Source organism: Rhinolophus hipposideros, assembly GCF_964194185.1.
Source record: "Rhinolophus hipposideros genome assembly, chromosome: 6".
Lineage (NCBI taxonomy): Eukaryota > Metazoa > Chordata > Mammalia > Chiroptera > Rhinolophidae > Rhinolophus > Rhinolophus hipposideros.
Genome location: NC_138052.1, coordinates 33,951,424 through 33,964,721, shown reverse-complemented (window position 1 = coordinate 33,964,721; position 13,298 = coordinate 33,951,424). Strand labels below are relative to the sequence as shown.

The 13,298-nt window shown below is 32.1% G+C and overlaps 1 protein-coding gene across 4 annotated transcripts in view; it reads right to left on the bottom strand.

Moving 5' to 3' along the window:
• The window catches only part of GALNT13 (polypeptide N-acetylgalactosaminyltransferase 13), a 456,823-nt gene that overhangs the window by 170,160 nt on the left and 273,365 nt on the right, over nt 1-13,298 (bottom strand). For all 4 annotated transcript variants that reach the window (XM_081052352.1, XM_081052350.1, XM_081052353.1 and 1 more), the window contains exon 8: nt 10,237-10,354. In XM_081052352.1, coding sequence (XP_080908478.1) covers nt 10,237-10,354 — 118 coding nt within the window. The remainder of the gene's footprint in view (nt 1-10,236; nt 10,355-13,298) is intronic.

The following is a 13,298-nucleotide window of genomic DNA, read 5'->3' as shown; positions in this document are numbered from 1 at the left end:
CAATGAATTAAAGTAGGGTGGTGGTCCAGACAACAGAAAATCTGATTGAAAGCACAGAAACTAAAAATTCAAGTCATTTGCATGTGTTTAAGGATTACCCTGCACAAAATAGGTAACCAGAGAGAAGTGTGCTGAACTGTATCATTAATACTGGTTTATATTCTTTATGGAGGCTATACATGAACATGATCTTAGTTATGACCACTTAGCCTTTTTTTAAAAAAAGGCTAATAATGGAACAGACTCTCAGTTATAAGATGAATAAGGTCTGAGATCTAATGTGCAGTGTTGTAACTATAGTTAATAATGTTGTTATTATATACTAGCAGACTTCAAAGATACTGCAGGTTCAGTTCCAGACCACCATAATCAAGTGATTATGAAAATAAAGTGAGTCACATGAATTTTTTGTTTTCCCAGTGCATATAAAAGTTATATTTGCATTAAACTACTGTCTATTAAGTTGGCAATAGCATATGTCTTAAAAAAACAACGTGCATACCTTAATTAAAAAATCCTGTATTGCTAAAAACTACTAACCATTTTCTGAGCCTATTGGGAAAATGGTGCCAATAAACTTGCTCTGTGCAAAGCTGACACAAAACTTCAATTTGTAAAAAAAGCAGTATCTGTGAGTCGCAATAAAACAAAATGCAACAAATCAAAGCACAAAAAAAAGATATTCCTAGAACTTGAAATTTGCTGAGAGTAGGTCTTAAATATTCTCACCAAAAAAACAAAAAACAAACAAACAAACAAACAAAAAAAAAAACACCGACTATCTGAGGTGATGGATATTAATTAGGTTGACTGTGGTAATCATTGCACACACACACACACACACACACACACATATATATATAAAATCACTATATACATATATATAAAATCATCATGTTGTAAACCTCAAATAAATAAAATTTTTACTGGTCAATTACACTTCAATAAAGTTGGAAAAATGTAGGCTAAGAAATCTATGTATAAACATTATAAGAGTGTTTTCTCATATTTAAAGAAAACTGTTCCAGAAAACCAGCTCCCCCAAAACTGTGGGTAATATGAACTTTGTTAGATTAAGTTCACTTAACTGACATTTTCTATTACAGTCTAGTTTTTATTATAAACAAATAAAACAAAAACAGTAAAGTTCTAAACAGAAACAAACAATCCATTATGCTCATATTTGTATGAACTAAGTTTTTAAAGAGTTCTAAAAGAAATAACTAAACTTTTGTCTAAATTTATTTCTAACAAATTGTTATAATTGATATTTCCACTCGTCAAAATTTGAATTTCGTGGACATTTCTAGAAAGTTCTTTACTTCTTTAAATACTTAAAAAAAACTTGATACTACAATCCTCAAAAGTCTACATGCTTCTTTGCCTCATTTACCATACTATTCTGTTCAATAAAAACGTTTGCCTTTTATTTTTCCATTATTTATGATGCTGGCTCCCATTTCTTTTTGACATCATCGCTTGTGCAATTTGGAAATGTCAGATCATAAGGCTTTTCACTTGGTTATATCCTTCAGATTAATATACTGTTGTTATCACTATGATTTTAAAGTGAAAGAAAATTGTAGCATTTAAATTCCATCCTGCCAATTAAAATATTGATTATTGACAAAAAAAGCTTCTTTGTAAGGGCAATGATAATAATAAAGTTAATATTTCCATAGTATAGTACAGTTTTTAAAAACTTCAAAAAGTATTATCTCATTTAATCCACACATATGTCCTGAGAGGTAGATTGTTACAATCAGATCAGTAGGGTAATAGATACATACTATGTCAGAGGGGCAACAGATTGGGGGAGGAGGGTCACTTTGTGAGGTATGAAATGTCTAACTATTACATTGTTTTATACACCTGAAACTAATTAAAAAAAACAGTACAATAAGAAGAAAAATAAATGATAAAAGAATAAAGTATATAGTCTAAGACATATTGAGATTCTGAACTAAAGTGTACAGGTCTACAGTTGAAGATACAACCAATTACATTTTTCCTTCATTTATTTCCCTTTGATGATTCCTGCAGTGTGTGTGTGTGTGTGTGTGTGTGTGTGTGTGTGTGTGTGTGTGTGTTTCCCCAGGCGTGCTTTAATGTTTTAACAGCTTCATTAAAGTATAATTTACATATATTAAACTGCATATACTTAAATTGTACCATACGTTAAGTTTTGGCATGTGTGATGTCTGTGAGGTTATCACCACAATCGAGGTAATGAATATATACATTATCCCCAAATGTTTTCATAAACCTTCTTGAAATCCCTCCTTCCAATCCTTGTCTCCCACTCCAATCTCCTGTCTATAGATAATTTATTTGCTTTTTGTCACTTATAAATTAGTTTGCATTGAACTAAAATTTTATGGATAACAAATTGACTCATATAGTATGTTATCGTTTTGTTAAGCACGTTTCATTCACTGTAATTATTTCAAAATTCACAATATGGTAGGATGTAGCAATAATCCCTTTCTTTTTTTTCAGTAGTAGCATTCCGTGTGTGGACAAACCGTAGTTTACCCATTCACTCTTTGATGGACATTTGGCTTATGTCTGGCTTGTGGTTATTTCCAATAAAACTGCTTTTAACATTAGTACACACGTCTTATAGACACATGCTTTCCTTTCCCTTGGGTACATACCTAGGTATTGCTTAACAAATAGTAACACTATTTTGCAGCATTATGGTACCATTTTATATTCTCATCTTCATTGCATGTGCAGTTCTTTGACATCCTCACCAACATAGTCATTTTTAATTTTTGTCATTCTGATAAATGTATAGGGTTATCTCCTTATGGTTTTAATTTCATTTTTCTAACTAATAATATTAAGGATTTTCTCAAGTGCTTATTTCTTATCAATACGTCATCTGTAGTGAAGTGTCTATTCAAATCTTTGAGTGATTTTTTTATTCAGTTAATTTTTTCTTATTACTGACTTTGGAGAGTTTTTATTTTCTTTCTTTTTTCTGAATACAAGTCTATTATCACATGTATGGTTTAGCAGTTTCTTCCTGTCTGTGACTTATCTTTTCAATCTCTTAACAGTGGCTTTGAAGAACAAAATTTTTCCATTTTGATAAAGTCCATTTTATCAATTTGTGCTTTTCTGCATTGCCTAATCCAAGCTCACAAAAGTTTCCTCCAGCGTTTTCTTTTAGAATATTATAACTGTAGATTTCACATTTTGAATTAGCTTTTTACATTGCACGAGGTAGGTATTTAATATATGTTTGTCCAAATGGATACCCAGTTGTACCAGCACTATTTATTGAAATACTATCTCTGTTCTACTGAATAGCCTTTGCATATTTCATTAAAATCAGTTGTGTGGGTATATTTCCTGATTTTCAACTTTGTTTTGTCTTTAAGCCAATACTACACAGTCTTTGTTACTGTAACTTTATAATACATATTTGAACATATACTGTTAGTTTCCTAACTTTTTTCTTTGTCAAAGCTTTTTTGGTTTTTCTATATCTTTTGAATTTGCAGATGGACTTTATAATTAGCTTGACAATTTCTAGAAAGAAAAAAAAAAGGCCCACTGGGATTAGTATTGCATTGAATCTATATTGATATGGGGAGAATTGACATCTTAATATATTAAGTCTTCTAATTATTAAATATGTATAGCTCTCCCTTTATTTAGATCTTTAATCTCTTTCAGCAATATATTGTATTATCAGAGTAGAGGTCTTTGTATATCTTTTGTCAGATTTATCCCTATTTCATATTTTTGGTTCTATTTTAAATGAGTTTTTATTTTAATTTCTTGTTTGCTGCTAATATATAGGAATACAGCTGATTTTTGTATGCTATTCTTGTATCCTGCAAACTGGATGAGATCACTTGCTTGTTTTAGTAGCCTGTTTTTATAGATTCCGTTGAATTTTCTAGACAACCACGTCATCTGGAGTGACAGTCTTACTTTCTTCTTTACAATATGGATAGCTTTATTCATTGTTTTTACCTTGTTGCACTGGTAAAACCACTATAATGTTAAGTAGAAGTAGTAAAAGGCAACATCCTTGTCTTTTCCTGATCTTAAGAAGAAAACATTAGTCCTTTAATATTAAATATGATGTAGGCTTTTAGTTACAAGCCCTTTATTCGGTTGAGGACATTCTCTGCTATAATTAGATTGCTCTGGGCTTTTTTCTTGCTTTTGCTCATTTTGTTTTTCAGTTATGAGTAAAATTTTTGTTTTGTCAAATAATTTTCTTGCCTTTATTCAGATGATCATTTGATTTTTTTTTTTTTTTTCCTTTTTGGTTTGTTAACATGATGAATTACATTGATTGATTTTTGAATGTGAGATCAGCCTTCCATTCCTGGAGTGAACCTCACTCAGTCATTAGTCATGAGATATTTTCATTTTACATATTGAAAAGATTGATTTGATAAGGTTTTATCTAGAATTCTTACATCTATGTTTCTGAAGGATAATTATTTGTAGTTTTCCATTCTTGTAATGTCTGTCAACTTTTGCTATTTGAGCAATGCTGACCTCATAGAATGAGTTGGGAGGTATTCTCTCCTCTTCAATTTTCTGGACAGGTGTATAGAATTATTCTTATTTCTACTCAAAACATTTGGAAGAATCTACCAGTGAAGTCATCTGACAATGGAGTATCCTTTGTGAAAAGTATATTTTAAACTACAAATTTCATTTCTTCACTATATATAGGGCTATTCGATTGATCTATTTCTTCTTGTGAGCTTTGATAGTTTGTGTCTTATAAGGAATTTGTCTATTTTATAAAGTTGTCAAGTTTATTGGCATAATGCTGTTAAAATATTACTTCATAATCCTTTAAATATCTGTAGCATCCATAATGATGTCACCTCTCTCATTCCTAATATTGGTAATTTATGTCTTTTGTTTATATTTCCTATTAAGTTTAGCTAGAAATTTATCAGTTTTATTGATTCAAGGAAACAGTTTTTGGTTTTATTGTTTTTATCTAAACATTTTCTATTTTATATTTCATAATTTCTGCTTTGATTTTCATTATTTCCTTTCTCTTACATATTTGGGTTTACTCTCCTCCTTTTTTTCTAGTTTCTGAAGGTGAAAGCCGAAGTCCTGGATTTTGGATCTTTCTTATTTTCTTCTTTCTAAAATAGATGTTCACTGCTATAGATTCTCCCTAAGTATTGATTTAGTGGCACTGCAAACTTTGATATACTGTATTTTCATTTTCATTCAGTTTAAAATGTCATTAATTTCATTTTGAACCTCTTCTTTGATCCATGGGTTATTTACAAGTGTATTATATATTTTCTCAATATTTACTCTATCCTATGCCCCATGAATCAGTCTAGCTGGAGAGCACAGGCACTATTGCTGGTCCTAAGTGAGCACCGGTTGATGAGACCTCACTAATCTTTCTGATGGTTCTTTCCTTGACTTGGGTCACTTTCTCACACCTATGCGCTGATCAGTACCTAATATAAACTGAGTTCTTTCGGTGCAACTTTCTCTTCTCCAGCACTCTGTCCACCAAACTCCAGCTGCCTTGATCTCCCCAGACACTCAGCTCCATCATCTCAATCCATGGATTCCACTGTGATCTGCCTAGATTCCCATTTCTGTTGCTGAAGCCGAGACACTGTCTCAAGGCAGTAAGCTGAGGTAATTGTAGGTTCTCATCATTTATGTGCCACTAACCAAAGATCGCTGTCATTGAAGACCTGCTGTGCAATGTCTTGAAACTCTTATTTCATGTATTTTGTCCATTTTTTATTATTATTTGTGTCAGTGTATGAATACAGTATCTGTTACATCAAGTTCAGATGACACTTTAAAAAAATCAATCATTTTATAAAACTGATATGAGTATAGGTAAACATTTTACACTGTACGTTTTTAGGATGTTATTAGTTATCTCAAAGGATATTGCAGCAGTCAAAAGAGGCAGTTTTTTCTGTGTTTTTTTTCTCCTTCTCTTTCTGGGCAGGGGAGTTTTAGAATCATATATCGACCAACAATTAGAGTAGTAGTACTTTATATAAGTATTGCATACTTCGCTTTAAAGAGATATTTACGTACACTCTCTTATTTGATATCTAGTCAAATTATTAAAGGCAAGGTTATCATTAACTGAAACTCAGGAGTATCATGACTTGCTCAAAGTTGCACAGCTTATAATCATTACAATAGTAACAGCTGCCATTTATGATGCACTTTATGTGGGGTCAGGGTATATACACACTATATACACAATCTCATTTAATCATCCCGAAAAACATACGTATGAGGAAAGTGCTACAATCTTTCTTATTATGGATTTGAACAAACAAGAGCTTAGAAGACATGCTACCTTAACTAAACTCACACAGATAAGAAGTGCCAGAGCTGAGACTTAAACTCAGGCTTCCTGCCTCCTAGACCATGCTTGTAACTGCTAGTTTACCTTTCATGGAAGTGGGACACTCTTCTGAGTCCCTTGCTTCCTTCTGACTTTTTTTCTCATGACTTCAGCAGGATCAACAATGGCTGATTATCTCATTTTACAATGAACAAAATATTGTATGTTCTTGGAAATGTTGCTCCTGTGCAATTGCTCATAAAAGGCAAAGACTTTTGATAGTGATGCTTGTTGGGTGGTACTTATGCTGATATCAGGGTTATCAAAGATAGGCAATACTTTTGATGGCAAATTCACATTATACTAGGCTCATTTTATCATCAATTATTTTATATGGATATTCACTTTTGAGTTCTTTCTATCTAAATTTCAACTCTTACCAATCTAGAAGATCTACCATTTCATATTCTTCTCCTTTTCTTTATTTTTCACTTTAACAGTTATCACTAATATATTAACATATTTTACTTTTCTTGTTTATTGTCTATGTCCTCCACTAAAATATAAGTTCCATAAGGGACTAAGAGTTTTGTCTGTTTTGTTCACTATTGTATCCCCTGTATCTATTGAGTAGAAACTCAATAAATATTGGTTAAATAAGTTAACATTTATGTTTCACTCAATAAATATTGGTTAAATAATATTTATGTTCTTAGGATTTACTTTAATGATTGTTGTATAATGGAATAGAAAGCAATATCTGGAACTAAGTTTTCAGGAGCTTTGGGATATACCACTGCATAGGCTCACTGCTACTGGATATATATTATCTATCAAAAGAAGCTAAAACCAATAAGAAGAAGATAAGATCATTAGATGAGACAAATCTCAGAATTGTGGAAGGAGATCACTGTTGCATGTTAGCTTCTCCTCTCTCCTGATAACCCCAGCAGCTGTTAGGACTAACAGGTTATGGGGGATGAACCCTGATGAGTAGTGAGGTAATAGTTAGCAGCGTAGTTGCTGGTCTCGGAATGCTGGGGTTCAGTTCTCCACTACTCCACTTACTAGCTCTACAGATATTAGAAATAGCTGTTATTTGCTGCCAAGATGTTTTATTCTGAGACTTCAAGGGATTCTTCAAACCTAGGAAACTGTATTCAAACCTATTTTGTGTAAGAGACTGGATGTATCTCTCTCTTGGGATGTCCATAGTTTTCTTTCAATTTTCAGTGTTTGCCAGTACTTACAATACCCTAGGCATCAAAGATCAGTGTTAGAAAGAAATTACAAAAATGTGTTCCTTTGGATTGGCTTATACTTCCTTAGGGCCAGTCACTTTGCAAGCCCTTAATATTTCCTTTTTTTTTAACTTACCCTCTAACCTACATAAATCAGAGCTACAAAACAAAAATAACTTCACTATGATTACAATCACCTTTACACAGTTGAGGTTAAGTGATTTGCCTACACTAACATGACAAAGATGAGAAAACCTCATACATAAATTTATTTATTTATTTTTTTAAAATCACATTGTGTTGGTAATGATACCTATGTTTCTCTCTCATAGGAATGTGGTTCTTTGAGCATAAAAGCATTATGCCTTATCCATTTTTGTGGTCTCAGCATCTGGAAAATGTAAAGCACACACTACATGTTCAATATGTGTCTGCTGTATAATGATCGAGTTGGACAGTAGTCCCAAGTCTTCTGATTATAAATCCTCAACATAGTCTCATTTCATTATGTCACACATCTTTTAACGAAATTAATCTAAAGGACAAGTCTCATTCCTTTTCTAATATCCAGCTTCAATATTTTCTCTTATTCAATATCTTGCTTGGCTAGGGTACTAACTATTAAGTAAACACTTATATTCATATCATGGAAAGTAAAAACATGAGTCAAGAGTCTAATAGAAAGCAAAACATATAGTTTGTTTCTATTGATTTTTTATTAAAAAAATGCTTTCTATTGAAAGCATACAGCAACTAAAAACAGTATGTTTTAAAACATTTGAAAACAGTCACTTATAAGTACTTTATTTCTTAGTAATCTCAAACAGCCAAATCCAGTACAGCTCCTGGATTATTTTCTAGGGATCTCATCATTCTTATGGCCACTCGTCACATTCACTCTGTCTCCCTGGTATCTGCATACAATATTCTCAAATTCTCAAATTTTGTATCCTCAAATCTTCCTTTTTCACAGATTTATAACTCTCCTGCATTTTCTGATCATATTGTCCTATTTTATCATATTATTCCACAACATTACTCCCTACCACATCTTTCAGTCCATTGGATGAAGGAAATCCATCTTATCTGGTAGCTATGTAATGAATGTAAAGGGAGTCTACTGGCAGAAAATCAAAGTTAACAGGTGCAGAGAAAAGAGATGAATAAGAATCTTAGGAGAGAAGGAAAAAAATGTAGGAATTCCTTACGTAATCCCTGCGCAGCATCCAAGGAATATTGGTTAATGAATGTGCAAATACTCTCATCATTACCTCTAAGGAGAAAACTCTTCTTAAGCTTTTGAATACCCTTCCTCCCTCGCTCCCTCCCTCCCTTCCTTCCTTCCTTTCCTTTCTTCCTTTTTTCTTCTTCCTTTTTTTTAATTGTCATCTCTTAGTTTCTGCACTTTCAGAACTACACCAAGTACAAAGGTTGAATCCCCAAATGTCCCCAAAGGTTGTGCAAAGATGTATCATGTGCATGATGGAAGAAGACATTCCTGAGCATGGTATAAAGTGTTGGAAGGCAAGTACCACCAGCCTATAAGTATATTAGCAAATATGGGAAGAAAAAAATTCCATTAACTAATGATGTTCTCAGACATCTAGCTGTAAGGAAGATTTATAGGCAAAAAAATTGCATTAGAAGGCCATTCTAGTGTTTCTAAAATAATTCAAATTATGCAAAATCCATTAAATTCCACATTATATAAATTCAAAGTAATTCTTATCCTAAATTTTGAACATTTTCTTATAGAACAATATCAGATATATTTATATTTTGTTAGTGAAAAATAAACTTCACTTTGCAAATGAGAAATTAAAAGGCATAACTCTTGAACTTCATAGATAAATATATTAAAACTCCAATAATTTAATTGCATAAATAACTTTGGGAAAATAATAGAGTGATTTCATGTTAAATTCTAGAAAGAAATAAAACAGTTTTATTGAATTATTTCACTTAAAATAACTCTATATGGTGTGAAGAAAAAAAAAACAGTATGTTAGCATTTATTTGTCAGTTGGAAGGCACATTTATGTGTCTGTATTTTAAATTTCCAAATACAGCAAAATAATAAAATTACTCATGCTTACTAACATCATACATTTGAAAGATTAATCGTTAATTTTCATTTACTTAGAAGGTCATTTTATAAGTACATTTGCATTATTTAAACTGATCCATCAAACAATAATGTCTACGTTGCAAAGATAGTCAAGTTACTTACACAATTACCAAGAATTCCTTTCACCATAGGTTATTCTTAGAGTTATTTAAGGATAACCTCAGGTAACATTTGAAAATTAAGATAACAAACACTTTCAAGCTTCAGTTCAAAAACACAAATTGATTTTATGGGGTAATGCTTTATTGAAAAAATAAAGCTCTTGTTTTTTTCACGTCTGAAAGCCCTAATGCATTTGTATTATGAATAAAACAATTACTTTTGAAAACTTTAAAAATACCTATAATTTCCCATTTAACAGTAAATATTGCATGCAAAAGACACTAGCAAAGCTTCTAAATAAGTATTAAAATGACCAACTGATCAGTAATTTGCATCACTTCACAAAAAAGGTTTGACAGTAAATTACTGGGTTTGTATGTGCATGCTACAGCATAGTATGCTCCGAGTGAAAAAATAAAGTAAAATGCAGTTACCCTAAAAGACATTTCAAGATTCTCTCCACCCCAGATATCCATTCCTGCATCGTAAGTTCCTATCTCTTCAAAGTAGTTTCTGTCAATAGAAAATAGGCCACCAGCCATTGTAGGGGTCCTAGTTGAAAAAAAACAAAAAGAAAAGAATATCTTTTGAAAACAATGTGTGGAGTTTAATGAGACTGTAGCAAATATTTTTGAGACATTTTAAATTAAAAAAAAAATAGTACTGAAAAATCTCAAACTGGAAACATAAAGCCAAGGTGTAAGAGATTTTAAACTTAATAAATATTTTATTTCACAGTTCTGTAAAACTAAATTTTACTATGTTTTTCCTATGGGTGATCAAATAGTTACATGGAAGGAACACTGGGCACTAGAGATGTGGGCATCTACACTCCTTCTGAAAGGCAGTGTGAAGAGAAGTTAGTGCTCTAAGCACTACCCTTTAAGAGATTAACCGGTCATGAAACTACCAAATGTGATCTTTTGTCACCTAATTATAAATTAGTTTTCTATGAGATTTAGAAACCTGTAGAAATGGTTTCTCTATGAAAAGATCTAGACCGTACTTAAATATGAAAAATATTAACTACTATGAAATGTTTATAGGCAATAAATGTCTAACAAGAATTACAAAAGCATTTTTAAACAACAACCAAAACACTTGACATCCAATTGTTTATTCTTTTTACATAATTAAAGTGATAGAACTAATCGTATAACCCTATGGATCAAAATAAGTCCCATATACTACTCAGAAGTTTAAAGGAGATTTGGCAGATTCTATAACTTTTTCCTAGGAATAAATTTCTCTATAGGAACTAAAAATTCAGACGTTAAGTTTTAAAAGGATGAATTAATTATTAATTAATTTTAAAGATCATTAAAGTCAATGGTTGATGTGTGAACTACACAAGTCTTTCTATATAAGCAGTAAGAAGTGAAACAAAAAAAAGAAAAATTCTAGTTCTTCACAACTGGATCTATACTGGCAACGATTATTTCTGAATATTAATTGGAGTACAATGATTTTCAACATTTGTAGCACATTAGCATCGCCTAAGACACCGTTTAAAAATGCATTTCCATGGTTGGGTACAACTCTACACAGATTCAGATTTAACTGACCTGAGATGGGGCTAAACCTTTGGTATTGTATAAAGTTCCCAGGTGATTCTAATGTGACGCTCAAGATGAGAAACACTGATCTAGTAACTTAGATTTGGAATTCTCATCCAAGTAGTCTGAGATTGCTAAAACACCAAATGTTTTGCTTTTCTTGAAATTATATCCTCTTCTGCCACAGGATATGCTCATGTCCTCTAATTGAACAGTGTAGTTCACTGAAACAAACAAACAAAAAAACTCACCGAATAATATTGTAATAATATACCTAGTGCAAAGTTTCCTATTTCTCAGTGTTTTATACTCAGGTAATTAACCGTCCATCAGTTGGAATAGCTCAAACTCACTTAGTCTCAGAACTGTTTTTATTATGTCTAGTCTTGCTGGGCTCCTATCATGAAGAGTATCATTGACCTTCTGAGTTATAATGAGAAACACTAACAAAGCTAAACAGATAGTAATTGCGGTAGTCATGACCCTCACCTGATTGGGATTTTGGAACTCTATGTCAATAACTATATAAGTATTACAGTGGTGGATAGTCTATTTAATGAAACGAGGAACAAAAATTGCTGCAATTATTCCATCGTAATGCAAAACGAAGTGCTTAAGAATGTTAAGTGATGCATTTTTAATGATCAGTTCAGAGTGCCTATCCACTTATCTATTTACTAATAAAGTACTAATGCATTAAAGTTAAATACACATACTGATTTTCATCTGTTGGTCATAATTCCTATAAATATGTGAGAACTGTATAATAAATGGCTATAATAAATTATATATTTAACCATAAGAATGACTGAAATAAATTTCACTTATACTTGAAAAGTAACAAAAACAAAAAAATTACATCTCACCAAAAAAAACAAAAAAAAAGTTCTATATATCTGAAGACAGATGCTCTTAGAGAGAATTTTTTGTCATTACAATGTCACTTAGTTCCCTGAAGTAGCCTAGGGACCATGCCTTAAATGATATTTTAGGCAAAGCCAGTGTTCTGCAACATGTTCTGTTCTAAGTCAGCTGCTCTGTAATATCCCTAATGTACTATATCCATATTGCATGGACCTTAAGTGTCCAGGGTGCCTAGAAAACAAAAAAAAATCTTTGATTATAGTTGAATTAGCTGAGATTATTTGCTTTCTGAGATTATGTTTATACAACGTCAAACCAACCAACTAATTTGATCAAATTTGGGAAAAAACATAATCAGCTCAATGGCTGTGACCATCACGTATTACACAGTAGGCAGAGGAAGATGAAGTGAGTTAGCAGAAAAAAAGCACTTAGCACAGTACCTGGCACATAATGACTTATTAATCAGGTTAGGTGACATATATTTGTTGTCATTGTTGATGTTAATCATTCAAACAAGTCTTGAGTGTCCTTAACTTAATTTGAGCTCCCCATAAACACAGTCTCATTTTGCATTTCAAAATCACGTGGAACTATTTAATATCCAAGATGCTGGACTCTGAAATTTGTCTTTCTGAACACACCTTTCTATTTTAGAACCTCTCCTATTTCAAGCCAGTGGAAGTCATTTGTATCCTCCATTGGTGATTTTGGTTCTTTAGCTATTCCATATTCTCACATAATAATCCCCTTCGGGAATTGTTTGCTTTCCTTCTCTCACTTTCAGGCTTTGCGGGATTCTGCCATGTCAGGGAAAAACTAGCCCAGCACCCTCGGTTCTATGTCCTTGCCTTATAGCTCAATTCTCTTTTTGTAAATACAAGTGTCTGGGTAAACTTACCTTCACTTCATCCATTTCTGCTCCTAACACTCAGAGAATCATTAAAAAATTAGTAAGATGAGGTCAATTGTTCAAACTGGAAGTCCATGTTATTGACTCTCTGCTTAGTCTACAAACTGCTAACAATCATTTTATCTATGTTTATTTGCTCACCTGTCTCATTTTAACTGAATCT